This window comes from Cavia porcellus, unplaced genomic scaffold, assembly GCF_034190915.1.
Source record: "Cavia porcellus strain 051 isolate PalLab524CR breed Dunkin Hartley unplaced genomic scaffold, mCavPor4.1 scaffold_49, whole genome shotgun sequence".
Taxonomy (NCBI): Eukaryota; Metazoa; Chordata; class Mammalia; order Rodentia; family Caviidae; genus Cavia; species Cavia porcellus.
In genome coordinates, this window is record NW_026947532.1 from 4,381,043 (window position 1) to 4,405,781 (window position 24,739).

The window sequence follows — 24,739 nt, forward strand, 5'->3', positions numbered from 1 at the left end:
CCAAATTCCATAGAGCAGAGAGGCCAGAGGAGCTCTCTGAAACAGATCAAATGAAATCAGATCTGTGCCTAAAACGCTTCTGGCACCTCTCCTTACGCTAAGAATAAATCCACACTCCTCATCACGGCCCCTGCCTGTCTCAGCCTCACCTGCTGTTATAACTCAGCGGCAGCAGCCAAACCCCCCCCCCCCCCCCCCGCCGCCCTTTGGTGTTTCCCGCACCGCACTCCCCTCGGCCTTGCTTTGGGCTCTTCCTGTCTGCAGTCTCCTCTCCAGGACTTTGTGTGGCCAGTGCCTTCTCCTGCTCACATCTTGTTCAAATAGCCTCTTCCCAGAGCGGCCCCCTGGACCTCATCTAGAATAACTGTCCCATCCTTTTCCTGCCACTTAATCCTGTTTTATTACTTTTTTTCCTTGTGTTTCTTAAATTTTACTGATACTTTTTTTTTGAGTCAGGGTCTCACTGTGCAGTTCAGGCTGGTCTTATCTCTTGATCTAAGTTTGTAGCCCAGGCTGGTGCTCTCCAACTTGGAACAATCCTCCTGCCTCAGCCTCCTGAATGCTGGGATTACAGATGTGAACCACCATGCCCGGCTTATTGGTACATTTTAATATACGCATTAATCACATTTATCATAAGGAATTTATTCCTGTACATGACATATCTTCCTTCTTTTTTTCCCATTCTGCCCCCTCCCTTCAGCCCCTCTTCCCCTCCTTTTTAACAAAAGCTTTGTTTCTATTTTGTTCTTTCTTTTCTCTTTTTTTGGGGGTAGGGGTAAGAAGAGCCAATATAATGAAAATGGCCATATGCCCAAAACTGTTATGCAGATTTAGTGCAATCCTAAAATTTTTGCTAAACCCTTCTTTCCTTCCCTTCTCCTTCGCCTTCTCATGCTATTTCCCGATGTCTGTTCCACCTTTTGGTCTTTATTTTTTTTTTAAATTTTATTTAAGGAGAAAAAAGAAAAAAAAAACAGAAAAAGGGTACAAGTTATACAGACTTTCAGAAAAAATAAACAGTAGGAAATCACTAGTTAATTACATATTGTCATCTTAGAAATAATTGTTGAAGTTACAAAATTAAAGCATATAGAGGGGACTTTCAAACAGTGAGACTGCAAACAGTTTTGTTCACTGATCCAACAAAACTCAGTAATATGGTTATCCATCTTATACACTTAAATATATATGCAGTTATATCTTTTAGAGAACTTTCTTTTCCTTTCTTTTGTACAATGACAATTACACATTTTGGGTTTTATTACTCCCACAGTTCTTATTACTTTTTTTTTTTTGAAGAAAGTAAAAATGTGACATACCAGGACAGAGTCAGTCAAATCAAAAGGATGGACATAATACATAATGTAAAAACAAAATACAAGGTAATCAACAATGGTTACCATACTGCCTCTTGCTATCTTAAAAAGAATTACCTAAATCATCAGTTATAATAAAATTGAACAAAACAGTAAAGAATAAGACCAATAAAACCAAAACATTGGAGACATCAGAGGACTTCAAAAGAAGATAATAGTCAACCAGAATGGGCAACACAATGAATCTTATTGTCTTCATAGTGTTGCCTATACTTTCAAACTTGGTACTATCAAGCATAACAGAATACAGGAAAATCAGTCAAAACAAGATGGTGAGAGCAATACAGAGTTTCAAATCAAGTTAATAGGAAATCAAAGTGGGTTACTATAATATATCCTGCTATTTTTTATTTATTTTTCCCTTAATTAAAAGGATAAAAATGAAAAAGTAGATAATAAAAAGGAGATTGAGATAAAAAAAAAAGGGGGGGGCATAACAACAAAACAGCGCAGGTCAAAAATAGCCATTTAAGCAAAATAGTGTTTCACCACAAGTTAATCTTGACATAATAGTAGTTACCATTGTGTCTCTTCCCTTAAAATCTTTGGGTGTAACTTCATATACTGTAGCATCAAACGTATCAAGACAATGTAAAATCGTTCAAGAGAATGACAGTATTACAGGGTATTTAGAATCAACTAACACAAAATGAACAATGGTTTCTGTATAATCTCCTTGTCTATAAAAGTTTTTGTTTATATTATCACATATAATAAAATTCAATAAGATACAACACGTTAAAACCGATGGAGACAGAAGAACAAAAGCTTGATGGGACTTCAAAACAAGAGGATATTAAATCAGCACTACCTATTATGATGTCTTGTTCTTTTGGTCTTTATTTATACTTCCGGTTTCTCACACCAGAGAAACAGCATGATCTGTTTAGTTAGAAACTTTTCAAATTTATCTTTCTTTATGGAAAAGCAGTACTCCATTGTATTAAAAAAAATGTCTTCTTTATCCATTCGCCAGTTGGGCTTTGGGGCTGTTTGCAAGGTTTAGCTACTACAGACTGTGCTGCTATAAACATGGGTGTGCATTCATTGCTGAGGTATGATGCTTTCCTTTGGGGAAGATACCAAGAAGAGGACTCTCCGGGTCAAATGGAAACGCTAGCTTGAGTTTTTTGAGAAATCGCCACACTGATTTCCACAGTGGTTTCCAGCGTCCACACTCCCACCGAGTGGAGAAGAAGGGGTCCTTTTCCCCCACAGCCCCACCAGCATTTGTAATCGATTGATTTCTTGACAATTGCCCTTCCTCTGGAGGGAGACGGACTCCTGGTGTTGTTTTAATTTGCATCTCTCAAATGACCAGGGATGTCAGACATTTTTCATATGTTTATTTGCCATTTCTAAGTCTTTATCGGAGAAGTGTCTATTCATTTCAGATGCCCATTTTTGGACTGAGTCTTTAAATTTTGAGGGATGTGATAATTTTTTAGTCATTCACATATTCTAGATTTTTTTCCTGAGGAACAGCTAAAAAAAAATTTTCCTACTCCATGAGTTGTCTCTTTACCTGTGATGGTTTCTTTTGCTGTGCAAAAGCTTTTTAATAAGATGAGATCCAGTTATTGATTCTTCGTGATATTTCCTGTGCAATCAAGGTTTTGTTCATAAATACTTTGACTATACCAATATCTTCAAGAGTTCTACCTATTCTCTCTCCCAGCAGATTTAGTGTTTCTATACAAACATTTAGACCTTTGATGTGTTTAGATTTTAGTATATAGTACATGTGACAGACCAGGGTTTAGTTTTAACTGTCAGCACGTGGAGAGCCAGTTTTCCCAGCACCATTTATTAACAAAGTTGTCTGCCTTCCGTTGGAGGTTTTGGCTCATTTGTTAAAGATAAGGTGGCTGAACGTGTCTGGAGCTGTATCCATACCTTCTAATCTGTTCTGTGGACCCTCAGGTCTGCTTTTTGGCCAGTAGTATCATCTCAAGTCTAGGATTGTGATGCTTGTTCCTTACTTTTGTTGCCCAGAATTACTTTGCTATTCTATCTAGGTTTCCTCCAGTTCCAAATGAATTTTAGGATTGTTTTAACTAATTCTGTGAGCTTTGCTATTGGTATTTTGATCAAGGTTGCACTAAATCTGTATAACAACTTTGGACATATGGCCATTTCGACTGTATTGGTTCTTCCTACCCAAGAATAAGGTATATCTTTCCACGTTCTGATATCTGCTTCAGTTTCCTTTTTTAGAGTACCGAAGTTTTTAGTGTAAAGGTCTTTTACTTCCTTAATTAGATTGGATGCTATTGTGAAGGGTGTGGTTTCCCTAATTTTTCTCTCAGTGAGTTTGTTGTTTGTGTACAGGAAGGCTATTGACTTTAGAGTAGTGATTTTGTATCCAGCTATGCTCCTGAAATTTGTTATTAAATCTAAAAGTCTTTTGGTGGAGTTTTTGGGGTCGTCTATGTACAATATCATGACATCCACAAATAATGATAATTTAACTTCTCCCTTTCCTGTCCTTATTTCTTTTATTTCATTCTCTTGTCTAATTGCTTTGGCTAACAGTTTTAGAACTATACTGAATAAGAAAAGGTTTAAATCCCAGCAGTCCCTTACAGTGGACATTCTTTGTAATTTTGGTGTGAAATTGTTCAGTTTTTGTCCATTCAGTGTGCTATTGGCTGTTAGTTGGTCATAGATGGCCTTTTTCAGATTGAGGTAAAGACCATCTATGCCAGTTTTCTTTTGGGTTTATCACGAATGTCTGTTGGACTTAATCAAATGTTTTTCCTGCTTCTATTGAGACAATTATATATGGTTTTTGTCCTTGGCTCTATTAACATGACGTATTACATTTATTGATTTGCCTATGTTGAACCGTCCCTGAATCCCTGGGATGATCCTACCTGGTCATGTGTACAATCTTCTTGATGATCTGCTGCATTCTGCGTGTCAGTATCTTACTGAGGGTTTTTTTTTTTTTTTTCCTATGTTAACAAGGGAGACTGGGCCGTAATTCTCTTTTTCTGGTTGGATTCTTCTCTGCTTTTGGTAGCACGGTAATGCTTGCTTCCAGGAATGAATCTGGGAATACTGCTTGCTTTCAATTTCATAAAAGAGTTTGAGAAGTAGTAGATTAGATTGTCCCTAAACTTCTTGTAGAATTCAGCAATGTGTGCTAGGCCTAGTGGCTCATGCCTGTAATCCCAGCACTCGGGAGGCTGAGGCAGGAGGATCACTGTGAGTTCGAGACCAGCCTGGGTACAAAGTGAGGTCAAGGCCAGCCTGAATTGCAGAGAGATCCTGTCTCAAAAAGAAAAAAAAATCAGCAGTGAATTCTGGGCTTTTCTTTATTGGTAGATTTTAAACTATACCTTCAATTTTATTGGCCAACATTGGTTTGTTAGGATTTTTATGTCTCCTTGATTGAGCTTTGGTAATTCACATGTATCCAGGAATCTGCTCATTTCTTCTGTGTTTTCCATCTTACAAGACACAAATTCTCCAAGCAAGTATTGATGGTCTTTTGCATTTCTGCAGGATCCACTGTGATTTCAATGCTTTCATTACTAATTGCATGGATTTGAGTCTTTTCTTTCCTTCTTTTGATAAAATTGGCTAAGAGTTTGTCAATTTTATTCAATCTTGAAGAACCAACTCTGATTCCTTGATTCCTTACACTATTCTCTTACTCTCCATTGCATTAATTTCCGCTCTGATCTTTATAATTTCTCCCCTGTATGAGCTTTGGGCTTGATTTAATCTTTTTCTAGAAGCTTCAGGTTCAACATTAGGTTGCTTATTTGATTGTTTTTTTGGACGTGGAAATTCACCACTATAAATTTCCCTCACCGGACTGCTTTCATTGCATCCTGTAAGTTCTGGAATGTTGTATCAGTGTTATCATTTAATTGTTGAAACTGTCTAATTTCTTAATTTCATCTACGAGCCACTGGTTGTTATTGATTTCCATGCGTTTATGAAGTTCTCGCAGTTTCTTTGGCCATTGGTTTCCAATTTCATTGCCCTGTGGTCTGACAGTACACACGGTCATTTCCACTCTCTCACACTTACTTAAGCTTGTTCTATGAGATAGAATGTGGTCTTTTTTGGAGACTGTTTCACTTACAATTACTAAAAATGTGCATTCTGATGTTGTGGGATGGAACACTCAGTAAACATTACTGAGCTCATTGGTTCAAAATTTGGTTCGGTTATGATATCTCCTTGTTGATTTTTGTGTGTGGTTGATATATTTTTGGCAGTGGGGTTTTGAGGTCCCTGATTACAATTGTATTAGTGCTAATTTGATTTTTCATGTCCATTAATATTGTGTTATATAGTTAGGTGGGCAGTACTTGGTGCATATATGTTTGTGACTGTTATTTCTTCTTCTTGGAATGTTCCCTTTCCAAGTATCTAGTGACCTTCTTTGTCTCTTTTAATCAGTCTTGGCTTGAAGCCCACTTTAGTCTGCAAATAGCATAGCTACCCTTGCTGTTTTCTGGGTTTCTATTGCACGTAGTATTGTTTTTCATCCACTGATGTTCAGTCTTTGAACTTTCATTTGAGTTAAATGTGTTTCTTGATGCAACACATTGTTAGATCTTGCATCATTTTAAAAAAAAATATTTTAGGGACTGGGGATTTAGCTCAGCGGCATAAGCGCCTGCCTGGCAAAGTGAGTTCGATCCCTGGTACCAAAAAAAACAAAACAAACAAACAAAAAAAAAAAAACCAAACAACCTTATTTTAAGGATAATAAAGCAAAACAAAATAATGAAATGAAACAAAACAATAAGAATGATCTTGGATGTCAAAAACAAGACATTAGGAAATCAGCAATGTACTATTTTGTATATTGTTACCCTCAGACTGCCGGATACAGGTGTGCAAAGTTAATCAAACAGCACAAGCCCTAAGTTGTTTCTCTTCTCTTGTTGCCGTCTTTTCTGAAATCTCAGGTTGTGGTTTCCACTTTCTTTTGTGTCTGTGTTCCTGGACTTGCTCTGGGTGGGTGGGGGCCGTGACTGCACCTGGCTCTTTGTCTTGACACTTTCCTGTACCCCCCAAATCAGCCGGCTGCTGAGTTCTGGGTGCCTGCCCACCCCTGGCTGCCCACCCTACGGGGCAGAGGATTGGGCCGGGCACCTGGGTTCCTCTGATCTGAGGCTCCCTGGGTGGCATCGAGGCATGGGGTAGTGGCCCATCACTCCCAGGTGATGTGACCGTCTCTCCTTCGGGCCCACTGCAGTGGACTCACTGGGGAGTGTGGCTTCTCCCTGTGGCAACTGGCTCACTGAGAATTGTGGCTTCTCCTCTAGGCCTTCGGCAGGTGGCTCACTGGGAAATGTGACCTTGTCTCTTTTGGGCCCACAGCAGGAGACTCAATGCAAGGCATGGCTTGTCTTCTGGGCCTGGAGCATCAGACTCACTGGGGGATGTGGCCTCCGCTCCTCCAGGCCCACTGTAGGGGGCTCACCAATGGGCACAGCTTCCTGCCCTCAGCCCACAGCGGCAGGCCCGTTTTTTGGATTTTTTTTTTTTTTGTATCAGTCATCAAACTCATGGCTCATACTTGCCAGGCAGGCACTTACACTGCTGAGCTAAGTCCCCAGTCCCTTGTCCGAAGTGACGCTGTGTGACTTCCAGGGCTGAGTGAGCACAGACCACGAGACTACCAGCTGCTTCCCTGGGGACGCCTGCCCCTGGGCTGTCATTAAGAAGCTGGCTTCCCCAGCTGTCCTAGAGCCTGCAAGGGTCGGGCACTGAGGCTCCCCAGCCATGCCTAAGATGCTTCACCCACCCAAGGATGCACATCCCAGCAGCCAGCTCGGAGGGAGGAAGATAAGCAAGGACTACGGGCGAGTGGAGGGTGCAGCAGCCCCTCAGACACTCCTGTAAGTGACCCGGAGGTGAGGCTGGCAGCAGGAGCCACATCCCTCCTCACCAGTCACAGGCAAGCTTGTCTTAGCAAAGCTGCCCTTTATTGAGCACTTACTAAGTACTTTACCTGTTTAACAATCCCATTTGGTCTTCATGAGCAGCTTCTGGCGTCAGACACCAGGGCTGGAACCCTGTTCTGCCACACACGGGGCAAGTGACTCATTCCTGCTCTACGCCTCAGGGTCCTCGTAATTCAGAAGGAGCATCAGGAAAAGGGGAGACACAGCATCAGCTATGCAAGCATGGCGCATTCCCGGAATTTGTGTGTTTAAATCCCCAAGGGCAGGGCTGGCACACAGCAATCACTGCAAAGCATGGCACACCGTTGTGTCCTCGAGAAAGCAGTCCAGGGCTCCCGCCACAGATGGCCGGAAGTAAGAGGGTAGGAAGAGGGGAGTCATCTGGCTCACGGTGTAGGAGGACTCAGTCCCTGGTCAGCTGGCTGCAGGGCAGAAATATCATGGGAGGCCTGGCAGAGGTCAATGCACAGCAGCGGAGAAGCTGCAGAGCAGGGATCAGCGCCAGAGGGACGGGGCGAAGGATCAGACATACCCAGACCACACCGCGTGTTCTCTGGGCGCCTTGTCAGGGCCTGACACTGGAGACTGCGCACTTCCTCCAGCCTGCAAGGTGTAAGCGGCACAATTGCAACCTCCGGCTGCAATTACCACGCACCGCCACCAGGCGGGTTCTGGAGCCCGGCTGGAGCCCTGCGATCTGTTAGCTGGGACTTCACAGAACTGAATCACCAAGGCAGCGTCCCAGGGCCAACGGGGCATGGAAGGGGAGCGAGGCTGGGGAGAGAGGGAGAGTCCCAAGGAGCGAACGCTGGATGGGACCTGCAAGTGAATGCACCCTGGTGGGCTTTCCTGCCTCGGGCCGAGCGCCAGGCGCGGATGATCTTCAGAGAGAGCCGTGGGTCCGTGCACCAGGGCGCGCTCCCGAGGTTTGCGGGTGTGCGCAAGTGCGCGGCCCGATGAGGACTCAGAGATGCCCGGGAGCGAGTCCCTCGAGGGGCGGGGGATGGCATAGTCCAGGCTGGAAAATGCCCAGCACTGGTGTGACTCTCGCTCTGCGACTCGTATGAGGCCTCCTGGCCGGGAGGTCTGGAAGAGGGGAGAGCTGGGCCGCCAATGCCTGTATGCTCCTTCGTCCTCTTCAGCAGCATCTGGGACTGATCCTCAGGCATGGGGGGGGGGGCTGGGGGTCACCTTGGCCCAGCCCAGTGTTTCTTTGAGCCCTTTAAAATGGCGTGAAAACGAAAAATTAGGTAAATGGCCAGATGTGTGTGGCTGTGCAAGTTTATAATCCCAGCACTTGCTCGGGAGGCTGAGGCAGGAGGGGCGCCACAAGCTTGAGGCCCGCCTGGGCTAGGACTGTGGCCTCCTCTTTGAGCTCTGGCCCGAACTGTGACAAGTCGTTCCCCTGCACAAGGCACCGCGGTGAATTTCAGCACCAGCAAGTGGGACAATCGTCCTCATCCCTTTCCAGCCTCAGAGATTTCCTAATTTCCTTCTCCCGCCCCCACGCGGCCGCGTGCTCACACGCCAAGGGAGAAATGTTCCAAGTTATTTTTATTTTAGAATACAAGAGGTACAAATGTATTTACAGGTGTACATATACAATCAATATATATCACAGTTTTGTAAATATTTAGATAATTATGTACAAAGGTAAAGTGACCATTTTCTGGAAGTAGAACACAGTTTCTGGAAAACTCTATACACTTTATACTTTTAATTAATATTATAGTTTCTTTTTACAAAACGCGCGATGGGAATTGGGCTTAGTGGCTGGGGGCCGGAGGACGACGCCAGAGGGCGCCCGCGGCCGGAGCTGGGGACACACGGGTAGGGGCGAGGGCACGTGGGCGCGGGGACCGGAGACCCGTCGCGCTCTGACAGGTTCCAGGCCCCTGCTGGCTGCTCCTGGATCCCCACGGATCCCGGCGCTCAAGGCTCTCCTTGGGCCTCGTCTCTCCTGGCAGGCACCCCCAAAACGCAGAGACGCCCCCCCCCCCCCCCCCGCCGCCAGTCCCTGGGCGAACGGGCACCAGGAGGGAGGTCGCTCTGCCTCGGTTCCCAAACACGGAGTTCTCTAAGGGCGAAGGCGGGGATGCCCCTTAACCCGCCGAGGGCCCTTGGAGACCTTGGGTCCCTTCCCCTGGCACCCTCGAGTGGGACGACCCCCAGGAAGAGGGAGATCGGGGGTGCAGCCGGTGGTGGGGGCCCCTGTCCCCCCAAAAGAGGAGACAGCTGAACAACCACAGCAGCTGGTAGGCGGAGGCGCGCCCCAGCGTGGGGCTCCTCCCGGGCGCCCCGCGGGCCCCGCGCGCCGCTCACAGCACCATGGCCGGCAGGTGGTGCGCGGCGGCGGCGGCGGCGGCGGCGGCGGCGGCGAGCGCGGGCGCGTGCGCGTGCGGCGCGGGGAGCGCGGGCGAGTGCGGCTGCAGCGCGGCGCTGGGCGGCCGGTGGCGCGCGCTCTTCTGGTGGGCGCGCAGGCCGGCCAGCTGCGAGTAGGCGCTCTGGCACACCTGGCACTTGTAGGGGCGCTCGCCCGTGTGCAGGCGCACGTGGTTGCGCAGCGTGGACGACTGGCTGAAGCGGCGGTTGCAGAAGCGGCACACGAAGGGCTTGTCCAGCGTGTGGATGCGCATGTGCGAGCGCAGGTTGCTGCGCGAGTTGAAGCCGCGATGGCAGATGACGCAGCGCATGCGGCCCGCCGTGCCCGCAGCCGCATCCCCGGGGTGGAAGTCCTCTGGGGGTGGAGGGGAGAACAGGTTAGAGCGACAGGACACGCGCGCCACGCACGCCACTCCGCGCCCCGCGCCACCTGCGCCCCAGCCTGGCTGGGGAGCTGAACCTTGCAGACCTTCGGGCTGGGGTCAGTTAGGAATTGGGTTCCCCATCCCGCTGGGAGCCCAGGCAGTCTTAGGGACTCGGCCTCCCTAGCCTCAGCTTGCTGTTGGTCATGTGAGAATCTGGAGTTGGGAATGGTGGCGCATGCCTGTGTTCTCAGCATCGCGGGAGGCTGAGGCAGGAGGATTGCAAGGCGGAGCCCAGTCTGGCTTATTTGGCGATTTAGTAACACTCTGTCAAAAATAAAGTACAAAAAGGCGGGGGATGTATGAAAGCCCAGAATTCAGCTGCCGGTATGGGGAAAAAGAAAAAAAGAACAAAAAAGGAACCTAGTCAATACCACCACTGTGTGATTCATCTCCCAAATATCCATCAGCCTTCCGCTCTGCAGAGACCGCGAGTCGGGTTCTCATGCCTGGAAGGCACTGACTCCGCAAGTAAAGATCAGAAGTTAATGGCCTCAGGTTTGTCCTCTAAAAATAAGGATAATCATTTTTTTTTTTTTTGGTACCAAGAATCGAACTTAATAAATTAAGAGTTTTGAGTAAGGTTTTCAATATTCATCAAAGAGTTTCTTCCATTTCTTACCCAGGAAACAAAGGATAGCCCACACTTGGCAAACTGTAAGTATTTTGTTCCGTTGGTTTGGGTTTGGTTTTTGCTGCTTTCCCGGGCACTGAGAAGTAAACCGGAGGTGTTTGTAGTGAAGCCCTTTTTAAATTAATTAATTTATTTATTTGTACCGGGAATCGAACTCAGGACTTTCCACTTGCCAGGCAGACATTCTGCTGCTGAGCTAAGTCCCCAGTCCTCTTTTATTTTTTGCTAAATTTTCTTGCTAAATTTTCCGGGCAGTGTTCAAACTTGAGATCCTCCTGCCTCAGCCTGCTGGGGTCACAGGCATCACTGCCATGCCAGGCCTATGGCATAGGTAGTCTCTATGTCGGGGAGCAGTGTCCCTGGATACACACAGGCTCATGGTGCCCTACTTTATACTTAATACCTAAATAGACTTAAACACTTCTTCCAAGGATGGAGACAGGGACAGGGCAGGGACAGGATGTGTATGGGCTGGAAGGAGCATGAAGGAAACTGAGGCTCAGAGTGGCCCCCAAGACTGCACAGTAAGTCAGCACCCGATGCCGACCCCTGCTGTTTTGCTATCTTTCCTCCTGCCACCCCCCCCCACTAGACCCAGGGTCCCCGGAAGCCAGGATGTCCCTCCCCGTCCCTTCAGGACCCCGTCCCTACCGTGTTTGTTCTTCTTCTGCTCGTCCTCCAGCCCCGGCACCCCAGGGATGCCCAGGAAGGTGTTGTGGGAGTTCCCGTACCACACCAGCAGCTCCTGGTCGGGGGGGATCATCTGCAGGGACAGAGGCCAGATGAGGTCAGGGAGGCCACCAGGCCACGGGGACATCACACCCCTCTGCCCCCGCTCCCTGGGGCTTCTTGTCATCTCTGTCCAAGCCCAGGTCACAGGACAGGAGGCTGGCAGGGCGGGGCCAGACGTTCCCACGGAGCGAGGGAGGTAGGCTCCTGGGCACTTGGCTGCACCCTGCCTGAGAATGTTCTGGAAACAGCTTTGTCCAGACACACAGCAGCAGTGAGTCCACGGGGCTTTCTGCCCCCTACAGCTCTGAGCACCCCCATGTCAGGAGCTGCCCGGGTGTGCAGCCATACAGAGATGGTGACAAGAGCCTACAACCAACCGATGCTGGGGTCCGGCTGTACCGCTATCACGGTGGTCCAGAGGGGATACAAGGGACCCCTGGCCTTGATAAAAGTCAGTCACTTCTCCCAGGTGGGAACACAGAGGCCTGCTGGGTAGGGCAGATGAGAAAAGGGACAGCTGTCATCATCGGGAGGCCTGGTGCCCAGAGGGCTACCCATGACACCTGCCGTGGGTCACAGAGGGAAGGCCCCTCTGCCTAAGTGTGGCCTGCCACACCCAGAATCCTCAGTCACCACATCCTCCGGGGTGTCGGAGCCCGGAACACCCCCGGTCCCCGGCATCGACCCTAGGGCGGGTGTCACGGCCAGCTCTCTGGGGACCACAGTCATGGTGGCTGTCCAGGAGGCCAGTGGGAAGGGGCAGAGGAGAGGAGGGAGGCTTTGTGAGCCACTGGGAGAGGCAGGTGGAAGGCAATCAGAGTGAGGGAGGCGGGAAGGGAGGAGGAGGAAAAGGAAGGAGACCAAGAAAGGAAAAAGGAAGGGAGACGGGGGAGACTGTTTCACCCCAAGTGGACGCTGGGCCTCAGATATCTTCAAATGAATTGATTGCAGAGGAAGCTGCTCTACGAGATGGCACAGATGGGCCCCATGTCACCGGGTCCCTCCTGACCTTACACAAGTCACTTCGCCCCTTTCCATTCACATTCTCACACGAGGGTGTCGGGAGACACGATCCCCGAGGTCCCACCCTGCAACCCAAAGTGAGTGACCTCCAGCCCTGTCCCTAGCCCAGCTTTGGGTCTCAAGTAGCCACTGCACCTGTCCCCTCGGAGGCCCCACTGCACGGGGCTCCGGCCGGCAGCCCCCTCCTGCTGTAGAGCAGGGACCGTCGCATCGCCCTGGCTTGCTGCTCTCAGACGCATCGTCTGCTCTGGAAGCCACTCTGCCTGGTGTGCTTCGCTGCTCAGACCTTTACTCAGCAATTTCCCAAGCGTCCCCGAGCGCCCAGCCTGGCTGGGAGACTCTAGAGAGCAGGTAGCCTTAAAAGCTGCTGCACCAGGAAGGAGGCTTGGACCAAGAAGACTCGGAACTGGGGGGCTGTCCTCCTCGGCCACCACCTCTCTTCACGGGCTGGCAGGGGCCTGGGGACATTGAGCCCTCTAAGCCCTGCAAGTGGCAGAGAGCCCTGGCACAGTGAAGCCCAGCATGGTGGAGCTTTGCCTTTGAGGCCAGGCGGAGCACAGGCTGGGGCAGGGCACACGTTGGACACCAGCCCACGCCCGTGCCACCTTCTCCAGTGCTGCGTGTTCCCCAAGAGAAGCCATCACTCTGTGAAGCTGCAGACAGAGGCCCAGGAAGCTTCAGGGGTGGTGCAGGGACTGCAGTGCTCAGAAGGGCCAGCAGTGCCCGAGTCTGGGAACAGGACCAAGGTGACGCTGGCATTCCACTCCGAGTGAAAATGACAGCTGTCATTCAATGCGAGGTAAACACAATAATCGGGGTGTGGTGGCCCACAGCTGTTGTCCCAGCACATAGGAGGCTGAGGCAGGTAGAGTACCACAAGCCGGAGGCCAGCCTGGGCTGCATAGCGAGACCCGGTCTCACAAAACAAAACAAATAAATACGATAATGAGGCTGATGGGTGGGAACCCAGTCCCCCGCATCGGGGATTGTGTGGACCAGGAATGTGTTTTCTGAATCAGGAATATGATTATTTGGGGCTGGGTGCTGCTCCATCGTAGCGCACTCAGTGAGCATCCCCAGCACTGAGGAAAGAGAGAAAAGAAGAAAAGGGAGGAGAAAATGATCATTTGGGACACTGGTCTTGTTTTGTTTGTTTGTTTGTTCGCAGCACTGGGGGTGGAACCCAGGTCTTCACAAAAAGCCACATCCTCAACCTTTTTTAAAATTTATTTTTTATTTTGAGACAGGGCCTCCCTGAGTCACTTAAGCCGAGTGCTCTGGGCTTGAGCTTTCGATGCTCCTGCCTCAGCCTCCCAGAGTGCTGGGACCACAGGTGTGCACCACCACATCCGGCTCCTGGGATGCTGTTCTTAAAATAACCACATCAGGGTGCCTGGCATAGTGTAAGGGTGAATCATTGATGTACTAGCATATTTTTTTAAAGTACTAAAATTAATTTTACTCAGTTTAAAAATCGAAACACACAGGCATAAGTGGATACAAGTGTGGAGGAGTAAACCGTGAAACCTTTTGCTCTGGGGGCCCAGCGGCTGCTCCCTCTCTCTGAACGTCTTTCCCCGAAAAAGCTCGGCGCTCTGAGCCATTCAGAAAAGTGCTGATTAAAGGTCTGGGCAGAGAAGCACGCTATGCAGAGTGGCTTCCAGGTTAGGTGATGCCTCTGGCTTTTTAGAAAACAATGAAAGAAAGGAAAAGAAAAAAAAAAAAAAGGAGCGTGCTGGGCACGGTGGTGCACACCTGTGATGCCAGCATTCTCGGAGGCTGAGGCAGGAGCATCAGGAGTGCAAGCCCAGTCCAGGCAGTGGATCAAGACTGTTGCCAAAAATAAAAATAGCGATGGCTAGGGATGTAGCTCGATGCAGAAGAGGTCCTGTACCAAAGCAACACCCAAAATAAACAACCTCCCCCCAAATTACATCTACACACGCGCGCACACACACACACATACACACCATTAAAATTATTTTCAGAGTTTAGGACTTTTAATTTGTCCTAAGAAATCACTGAAGCAAGAATCATGGTAAAGCATTCTACTTTTCCTGACAAGCCTTACACACACACTCACGTACACATGCACATGCCTGTGTTTGTAGGGAAAAAATGGTACTATACATGGAAAAATATATTTTTTAAAAAAGCAAGCAAATCTAAAGCCCGGTGTGATTGCACATACTTATAATTCCAGCACTCGGGAGGCTGAGGCAGGAGAATGGATGTGAGTCTGAGACCAGCCTGGGCTATACAGTGAGTACAAGGGCCGCCTGAACTCCTTACATAGCACGATCCTATCTAAAAAAAAAACACCACCAGTAACAGAAAGTCTACTGAGAAGACCTGAGGAAAGGAGGGAACTGGACACGGTCAGCTCACGGGCACAGAGCAGGGGAGTAGGACCTTGGTCCTGCCCCTGCCAGTTGTAGCCAGGAGGTGTCCCAGAGCCCCTCTGACCCTGAAGCTGCTGTTGCCCCCTGAGATCTTCCCAGGGTCCCTCTCTACTTCCTAGGGCCGAGCACAGCCACAGCCAGGGACCCTGCCAGTGTGGCTACCACAGTCACTCACCGGCCAGCAGCCGGGCCAGGCTCTCTGCTGGCACAGGGATCCAACTGCCTGAGTCTGCGTCAGTGGCTCCCAGCTCAAGGGAGCAGAGCTCCCCCGCACCATCAAATCCACACCGCCAAACCTGGGGCAAGAGCCAGCCCAGTCTCCCAGCTCAGCCTCCTCCACACGCCCGCCGTGAAGTCCTCTCCTGTTTCTCTTCTCGATGTTTATTCCACATTGGAAATCACGCGCTTCAGGGTTTGTTTCCCAAAGCGAATTCACCCCACACCACGGAGCAGGCTCCCCGGAGGCCGCCCCATACGGGACCCGCGTGGGAAGGATCGAGGTGTCATCCGAGCGAGCATCAATTCCCATCATGCACAGACGTCCTGACACGCCAATTAATAGAGCCCTGCAAACAGCCACCGACCGACTGGGGAGACCACACACAGGGTGGTCAGGCGCGGGCACTGCAGCAGCCTGACAGCTCAGTGACCTCCCAAGGTCTCCAGAGCCTTCATTTTATCATTAAAATTGGGAGGGGGGCTGGAGTGTAAATCCTGGGGTCCCCCCAACACCACAGATACACAGGCAAATACATAAATAAATAGGCCAGGAACAGCCGTAGAGGGCGTCTCACAGGGCTGAACAAATTCTAGGCTTGGCTTGTGGTTTTCTGAGACAGGGTCTTACTCTGTAGTACAGCCTGGACTGGAATTCGCTATGTAGCCCAGGCTGGCTTCAGAGTCATGGTGATCATCCCGCCTCAGCTTCCTAAGTGCTGAGATGACAGGTGTGTGCCACCGTGCCCAGCCGAATTCTATTTTTAGTAAGTGTGGCTGGAGCCAGGTGTGAACTATAGAGCAAGACCCTGTCTTAAAAAAGGAAAGAAAGAAAAAGAAAACGAAGAAAGTGTGCGGCTGGGAAAGTAGCTTGGTGATAGAGTACCTGCCTGGGTAGCAAGCATGGGGTCCTAGCTTCACTCCCCAGTATCCAAAAAAGGAAGTTGTAAGACCTTGTGAAAAGCGTGTCAGCGCAGTACCGCGTGGTAAATGCCGTGCAGTGGCAACACTGATGCCCATTTTTAACAGAGCAACTTAAATGTGCCCACCCGTGAGCAAGGTCACAAGAGCAAGCCTGCTTGTCCTCGTAGTGAAGAGAAGAGTCAGGCACCAGGGTGTAATCCCAGCCACTCAGGAGGCTGAGGCAGGAAGGTTCCGTGTCTGAGGCCAAGCTGCGACCCTGTGTCAGCAAGGGTCAGCAAGACCCTGTATCAAAATACACATTTGCAAAAGAGCTGGCTGCAGCTCAGTGCCAGAGCCTGCCTCGCCTGTATGTACCAGGCTCCGGGTTCAATCTCTAGGACCGACAACAAACAAACAAAAACAAGAAACTAAGTGAGGAAGGAGATGGGGATGTAGGAGGAAAGAAAGTATCAGTTACCTGAAATAAGCAGGAAAAGGGCAGGAGAGAAAAACTGTATTTTAGGAACCAAACAGTTGCCAAAAACTGGGAAGGAAGAGGCTGAGCGTTTTCCGCCCAGGACCAAAACCCAAACGGTCATAACTTATTCCTCCTCACTGCTCTCCTCCGTATGCCGGCTTTTAAAATAAGGCAGAAGTCTCGCGGCCTGGGGCAGCCTGTTTCATCTGTGGAAGGTCGGGTCCCCATGGCCACCGCCTGCCCCCTGGCCCTGGCCTACAGGATGACTGCTTGCTTGAGCCATGACCTGACCCACCCGGGAGTGCCAGGCACTGTCTGGAAATGGGCCCTGAGGTCCCAGGGTTGCAGTGAGTGTCCACAGCCCAAGGGGGATCCCCGGGAGGAGACTTGGCATGCACCAGCCTCGCCTTAGCTCCTCCGTGGCCGCCTGCGCTCGGACGCCCACGGCCTTCATCTGTGTTGGGGAAGCCACGCAGCAGCTGCGGTCGGTGCTGCCCATTGAATAAAGACGTCCTGCCCGTTTCTAGCAAATAACGGGTTCTTCTTACAAAATATGGGGGTGGCGGAGCGATTAAGAAAACAGATCACCGCCCAGGCCCCTCTCCCTGGCCACTGTGACCCAGAGAACAACAGTGGATTCATACTGGTGACACCAGGCACAAGAGAGCGGTGCGGGCCTGGTGGTGCTCAGGGACAGCCGGCCACACCAGTCACCCAGCCAGCAGTGCGGCCAGACCGTAGGGCTGGGGAGAAACCAGCCCAACGTCTGTATGAAAAGGATCTGGGGGTGCGTGATGTCCCCGGCCCTTGCACAGGCAGAGCCTTTGCAGGGGACTCTCCTGACTCAGAAGGCGTGGTGGGCCAGGCCGGAGGTTCCTCTGAGCCACCTACGTCCTGTGTTCAGCAGCGCAGTTTACACACCGCAACAGTGTTGCCTTTGATTTTATAAACTTAAATTCCCAATCAAATGCAGGTGAAATTTTTTCTCTAATTCTATAAATTTGAGTCCCTCCCTGGAACTATTTCTTAGTCACTTTTCCCTCTGATCCTGCAATTTTTTTTCTTTTCTCTTTTTTGCTTTGATTTGGTTGTTTCTTTTCTTGTCTAGTTTTGTTTTGTTTTTTTTGAAACTGGGTCTTGCTAGGTAGTCCAGGCTGGGCTGGAACCCCCGGCGACCCTCCTGTCTCAGTCCCTGAGTGCTGGGATGACAGGCGTGGGCTACCATGCCTAGTGGATTCTGCATTTCTGCATAAACGTCTGCGCACATGTCCTGACCCTGTAGGGCTTTCTTTTTTTTAATTTTTTTTTTTTGTCTTTTTTGTTTTTATTGGTACCAGGGATCAAACTCACGACTGCCTGCTTTCAATGCAGGTGCTTATGCCGCTGAGCTAAATCCCCAGCCCCCGACCCTGTAGGGCTTTCTACAGGTGGTATGTATAGGGAGGCACAAGGCTGCATGTACGCAGGTGTCTGGCCTGTCTCCTGTGTGCATGTGTGCATGTACACGCACACATCTGTGTGGAGGGGGGATGAACATCATGGCAGGAGGGAGTGCTCAAATGTGACCCTGTGCGCGTGTGCCTGCGTGTGCCTGTGTGTGCCTGTGTGTGCCTGAGTGTGCATGTGTGTATGCATGCGTGTGCAGGTGGACCCAAGAGGTACATCCTGCTAAATGTGGTTTCAGTTGCACTGGAGGCCACTTCTAGGAGGTGGTGGCTCAGCCCAAGGGTCATAGGAGCCCCTCTGTCCTACCTGGCCATTCTTGGGCTCCAGGGAGAGACAACTAACTGCTTGCTCCTCCTCCACCAACCTCCTTGTCCCCCAGGGCTGCTTCTCAGCTGGGACACAGTCCCTTGCCATAGGTCAGGCCAAGGCCCTCCTCCCTGGTGGGGCCCTGAGGCCTGGCTAGTTAAGGACAATAAGACCCCAGTGCCCAAAACTGCTAGGCCTGGCCCTGGAGCCACTTCTTCCCGTGTGGGAGCAGGCACTGAGGTCCAAATAGCTGCAGTGGGACAGCTGTCACGCTCCTCGACACTCACACCCCCAGGCCAGCAAGAACCAAAGCTCCTAGCAAGGGACCCTGTCCAGGTGCGGTCCCCATGATGTGGGCACCTCGGCTACCACGGCTCTTCTTGCTGTGCAATATCACCCACCCAGCCCCTCCGCCTCAGCTTCCCTGCCTCTACCCAGGGACCCCCGCTACCAGGAGCACCTCCCTTCTGAGCCCTGGCTCAGCCCGAGCACCCTCAAATACCACTGGGAGGGGCATCTACCCTCTGCCACTGCACCCTGCCTCTGCCTCGCATCTCTGAGAAGCCTCACAGCACAGATACCCACACTAACACCCCCATCGGCCTGGTAGAAGCCCTGCACTCTGCCTGCTACTGAGGGAGACCCCGTTTCTGCAGCCGTGAATTGCAATCCTCCCAGGATCCTCCTTGTGGTATCTCTTGGGGTGCATACCAGGCATCCGCAGGAAGCCTGGCACCCATCACTGAGACCAGTCCTCTCTCCCACCCAGACACATCCCTGGCCTGCCTTCTGCTCCTCATCATGCTCTCTGAGACATCTCTGACCTCCGAATCACAGCACACCGTCTGCCAATCCCCAGGAAGTCACTACAGCGGTTCTTAAGATTCTCACACGGCATCAAATGAAAAGCACCGATCTTTCCCATCAAGCTCCGGAGACCACAAAGCAGGAGCCCCAGCCCTGCAGTCCAGGCAGGGACAGCTGAGCCGGCGTCAGTGTCCCTGCACTCTCTGTGGTCCCCCACTGGACCCTACACAGCAGCACACACACACACACATGCACGCACACAGGCACACATGCACGGACGGACCTCGATGGCCTTGTAGAAGATGCTGGTGCCGATCTGGACCACCTCCAGGTTCTGCTCCTGCTCATTCCGGGCACACTTGATGTAGGTCATCCAGCTGCGGTGGTCCTCCTGGCTGGCATCGATGAAGTACCGCACCGTACCGTCTTCATTGAACACCTGGGCATAGGTGGGAGGAGCCCAGGTGAGGCAGGGCTGTGCCACGTGTGTGGGTGGGGGCCAGGTCAGACTTCACGCCAGCCACATCCGTACATGCTGTCCATGCCCGAGCAGCCCGGGGAGTGGGTAAGCTACCGCCAGGGGTGTCTGCCCCAGTAGTTTCTTGCCTGAGGCTTATAGTGAGAAGGCACCAAAGGGGCATTAGTGTCCAGGGCTCCTCCTGCTAGGGTCTCCTGACTCCCAGAAGAAAGTGAGCTTGGAGGGATCCCTGCCCACACAAAGCAGCCCCAGCAGGCTCTCCTGGAGGTGCAGAAGCACCCCCAGAATTGGCCAGGACCTCAGAGGGAAACACAAGGCTGGAGAGGGACGGCCGTTCACTGTGGCACCCTGGCCTGGCCTGAGCTGCTTTGCGGGAACTGCCAAGGGCAGGCAGAGGTCCAGTGACACCTTCATTTATAACCTGGCGACAACTAGAAAAGAGCTCAGGTGAGGCCTCAGGTGGGTCCCTGGACCCTGTTCCCTGGCTTCTGCTCCTATGACCAGCTGCAGGATTGTTACTCTGGGCTCCCAGGGTCTGCCAGGTTGGGGGGGCAGAGGGAAGGAATGACATTAGGAAGGATGCCATCTGGCCCCAGTGGGCTTCTGTTCTGCAGGGCAAGTGAACCAGGAGGAGGAATGGCTGCTGGAGTGGCTTTGCCCTCAGGGTGGCCTTGCTGGCATCTGGCACTGTGGGGCAGGGGAGGGTCAGCAGGCCAGGGGGGAGGATGCTGAAGTTTTCTTCTGTAACATGGGGTTGCTGGGGTAACCCCGGGGCTCCAGCTGGGGACCCGGCTGACTTAACACTGAGACACAGAGACCAGACTGACAACCACTTCACAGGCCAAGTCCCCAGAAACACCCGGTGGGCGGTGGCCGGCAGTCTCCACTGCAGCCACACCTCACCCCCAAGTGGGGTTGGCCTTGGGGGAGGGTCCCTGGTTGCTTCTGTGGCCAGGAGTAAAGTGCAGGTGTTTGGAGGTCGCCCGCAGCTAGGGTTCCCAGCACACCCTGAGCCTCTCGCTCTGTGCAGTGCAGACGGTGACACTGCTGGAGGATTGGCCTGAGTGGGCAGGAGAGCCAGGCTTTTTCCTGTGAGGGACCCAGCAGTCTGGAGGACTCTCCAGGGAACAAAGCTCCATGCCTGGGCTATGCTGGTCGTCTTAAGGTCCCGATCCACCCGCATTCAGGTGGAGAGCATCCACAGCTGCCCCAGGCCACCAGCAGCCTCGAGCCTCACGCCCCTCATGGTGGTGGCCCAGCGTCCCTACCTCCCACATCAAGTTGTTGTTCTTGCAGATGTCCACGTGTTCAGGGGCAATGACGCGGCCGGTGAAGGGGCCCATCTCGGTGCCCGCCTTGATCCACGTTTTGGAGAAGATGCCGAGGCCCTCGCCAGGGATCGAGCTCTGGGCGATGATCACCTCCACCGGCAGCACCAAGCTGGACAGCTTCTGCACCTCTGCAGTGGGGCCGGAGCCGGGTCAGCACCCGAATCAGTCCGCAGAGAGGCGCTGCCCTTCCCTCCCCCGTGCAGGACCTCACCCATTCTCCCCAACCTGGTCAGCCCAAGCCGTCCCGACCTGACCCGGAGAAGACTCCCCGATGACCAGGAAGTGGCCCTGTGCACAGCTTGGTCACTGGAGTCCCCTCTGCTGAAGCCCGGGACCCTCCCAGCTCTCGACAGCCAGCAGCGCTCTGGGGTCTGGGGCTCATTTCTAAGGCGGCATTTTTTAGTGCCTCCCCAGATCCTCAAAGCTCCACCAACCCCCTCTGCCTTCCATCCGGGAAAAGTGTGAGAACCCACTGCCTGCCGGATGTTTACAGACAGGGAAACTGAGGCCAACCCAGGACTCTGGCCCAGTTCTGTTGGGATCCTTTTGTCAGCCGGCCGGTCACTTGGCAACCCCCGTGCACCGTGGCAGGTGTGGGCATGGCACTGTCGGAGAAGCCCCGCCGCTGCCCGCTGCCTGCCTCGGAGGTCAACACTGGGGACTGATCTAGGGATGGAGGGCAGCAAGGGCTGGGCTGCGCAAAGTGACTCCAGGGAACCCCGGGACCCTCTGTGCTCCAGGCAAGCTCGGAAGCTTGAAAGTCTCCTCTCCGACTGGTGAAAGCCAGTGGCCCCCAGCTCCCCCTCCTAGTTCCCTTGCCGGCCCCGAGGCCAGGGTGGGAGCAGCCGGGCGCACAGGGGCGGCCCCCTTGTCTTACAAGGTTCCCCTCTAAGCTACCTGGGAAAATACCCGGCGAGTGGGCCGGTTGAAAGGGGGCGTTAAACGGTGTCCATTGCAGCGCGGCCCGGCAATTTGTCACACTGTTAAAGTGAACGCATTCACCGGGCTCCATTGGAAAGAAATTGCTAATTCTAAATTCATTAGCCCTGGAAGGATGCTGTCCTGGTAAATTGCAGCTCAATGCGGAGGGAACTTGTTTAAAGGGGGCCGAGGAATTCCCCTTACAAAAAGCAGGGATTAGATGGTTGACATAGCGTGAATGCAAGTGGAATTAGTCTTCACGGTAAATTAAGAGAGGAACAGAAATCGTAAAGGGGGAAGAGAGGGCGCCGCACAGAGATGCCAGCGCCGGGGAAAGATATTGTTTGCGGGTTGATGAATGAGGAATAAGAACTTGAGACGTCTTAAAGAAAAGAAACTTTTCTTTCGCCCCCCACCCCACCCCAGCCCAACCCCGGCTTTTTCTCCTGGCCCCCGCAACCCTCCGCCCTTCCCCGGCCCCTGCCGCCTTTTTAAAGTTCTTGGTTTAAGTGGGAACTTTCGAGGGTCAAGCCCAAGTTAACCAAATGAATTTAAAAGCCCTTCTTTTTGAGTCAACTGCTATTACACGCCTAGTAAGGCGTTCAAAGCCGGGAACCTGCCGGCCTGGCGAGGGTGGGGTGGGAAGCGGTTGGGAGGGGGGCGCCCGCCTGGAGCTGCGGGCTCCGTTGTCGCTGCCACTGTCAGGGTCGCTGGGATGTGATCAGCGCTGCCCACCTCCGGGTTCCGCCCCATGTGGATAATCAGAGCCTCCCACCCCACCCCGGCCCGTGGGACCCACAGGGGATCCTGAAGCGCCACAGGCCATACAAGGGCAGAGTGGGCTCCGGCAGCCGCCAAGCCTTGCGCACCACAGAGGCCCTCGAGGGTCGGGGTGGCCAGGAGTGGGGATGGGATGAGCCTCGATGGCGAGGTGAGAGGAGGCGAGGTGAGGGGACACTCACCACCCGAGAAAGACTGTGCCAGGACCTCGGCGGTGAAGGCCGTCTTGGGGCTGGCGTGGTGGCTCTTGTCTTCCAGGAGCTGCTCGCCCAGCACGTTGCGCCATCGGCCGTAGAGGAAGCTATGTAGGATATCGGAGGTGATGACCTCTGCCAGCGCCAGCCCTGGAGCCTTCAGCCCTGTCTTGAGGACCAGGGCCTCAGCCGGGAGCACGGAGCCCATCATGGGCGGCCCAGGGCTCGCCGGCGGGCGGCGCTGGGAGAGATGGCTGGGCTGGACCAAGAGGGGAGCGAGGAGGACGGGAGAGGGCTGCGCTGGAGGAAGAGAAGGAAGAGGTGCAGGGGAGGAGGAGGAGGAGGACGGCGAGGAGGAGGAGGAGGAGGAGGGGGAGGAGGGGGAGGCAGCGGCAGCCGCGGGTGGCTGGGAGGGAGGAAAGTGAACCAGGGGGGACGGCGGAGAGGAAGGGAGATGCGATCTGCAGAGATGGCAGCAGACGAGGCGCAGAGGCGCGGGTGGAGACGGAGGCGGGAACGGGGGTGCGGGTGGGGGGAGGCGGCGGCTGCCTGAGACTCTGCGAGGCGCTCTCTCCCGGACAAGCGCCTGCCTGTCGAAACCCAGCCGGACCGTCTTCCCCTTGGCAAAATCTCAGCGCCTTTATAGGAGCCGCAGTGACCCTCCTAATTGGTTATTAATGACCCCCTGACGTCGGAGGACAGACTCGCTGGGCCCGGCCAGGCTCAGAGGAGCCTTGGATGAGAGCGTGGGGGGCGGGGGGCGGGGGCGCGGTCGGCTGACACTGCCCGCTCGCACCTCCCTCCCTCCCCACTCCCGGCCCTTCCTCCCCCTCCTCTTCCTCCTCCTCGCCCGTGGGAAGCGCTAGGCAGGGAGGGGATGTCGCCAGGCTCGCTCTCGCCTGGACCCCAGGGACAGGTCCAGGCAGCCTCGGGCCCCCAAAGACACCACCCATCCCAGGTGAAGTGCACACTTGGCACCTGCCTGGCCTGACCGGGCCTTCACCTGCACCTCCTGACGCTCTGGCTCCCTGGCCCTGTGCTCTCCTGGTCCTCGATCCACGAGGCCAGCGTCGCCCAGAGCCCAAAGCTCCAGCCCTGCCGGGCTGAACTGTCCAAGCCGCCTTTCCCTTCAAACAGGCCTTGCTCTTGGCTGGGCGCGCTGGGTGTACCAGGGTCCCCAGGACTCAGAGCTGCAGGGCGGGGCCAGGGCCGCCATCCAGGCTTGACCCGGTCCTGGGAGGCTTCGTGGGTGACCACATCCCGGTCCTGGGCTGCTAGGTTGAGAGTCCAGAAATGCGGACTGAAACTCAAACTGCGTGGCCAGCTCCTCAGAAAAGGCTCTCTTGTAGGATCCGGAAACCACGGAGGGCTCCCTGGACGAGCCTGGGTGGAGGCCACTGTGCCCCAGGGCGAGCGCACCCAAAACCTTGGGCAGCAGCGCCTGGCCTCCGAGGCACTCGGCCCGGGAGCTGTGCTCCCAGGAACCCCTGCCCGCCGTCTTCCCCCATGCCCGCAGCCTTTCCTTGCTTCTCTCCTCGTCGCTCCTCTCCTTTCTGCCTTCTCCCACCTCGATCCCTCAGGCGTCTTTCCGCGCTACCACCTCAGGTCCAAAGCCCCTGCTAATGCACCAGCGCCACTGTCCCTCTACGGAACCCAGGCGGGAAGGCTGTCGCTCTGCTCAGGCTCGGCCGCCTCCCAGGTCAGCCTCGTGCCCCTTGATCCCATCCAGCTCTGCACGGGGGAGGCAGGGACCGGGGTACCTCCCCAAGCAGCCAGCGTCCTTACCGGCCCCAGTGTCAGATGCCACCTGGAAGGTGCTCTGCACGCCCTCCCTCAGGGTGGCTCTGGCTCACAGGGCTCCCCTGCACAGTGGACTCCATGAGCTTCTCTGCCGGTAGGGGTCACGCGGAGGGACGGGGACTTGGCTTCCACGGGTGACACCTTATCCTAACGACCCTTGGAACAGAAC

General features: G+C 53.0%; 1 protein-coding gene across 1 annotated transcript; it reads right to left on the reverse strand.

The window, feature by feature from the left end:
- Nucleotides 1-8,829: 8,829 nt before the first annotated feature.
- Nucleotides 8,830-23,421, reverse strand: Prdm12 (PR/SET domain 12). Its single transcript, XM_005008485.3, has 5 exons — nt 22,759-23,421; nt 20,813-21,003; nt 19,350-19,505; nt 11,405-11,516; nt 8,830-10,052 (listed from the first exon to the last, which is right to left on the reverse strand). The coding sequence occupies exons 1-5, from the start codon at nt 22,979-22,981 to the stop codon at nt 9,634-9,636; spliced, it is 1,101 nt and encodes a 366-aa protein (XP_005008542.2). The 5' UTR covers nt 22,982-23,421; the 3' UTR covers nt 8,830-9,633.
- Between the last annotated feature and the right edge of the window lie 1,318 nt (nt 23,422-24,739).

Coding starts and splice junctions, on each gene's coding strand:
- Prdm12 (XM_005008485.3), bottom strand. CDS start 22,981: ATGATGGGCTCCGTGCTCCCGGCTGAGGCCCTGGTCCTCAAGACAGGG. Junction 21,004..22,758: donor GGCACAGTCTTTCTCGGGTG/GTGAGTGTCCCC, acceptor GCCCCACTGCAG/AGGTGCAGAAGCTGTCCAGC. Junction 11,517..19,349: donor TCTTCTACAAGGCCATCGAG/GTCCGTCCGTGC, acceptor CTGTCCCTGCAG/ATGATCCCCCCCGACCAGGA.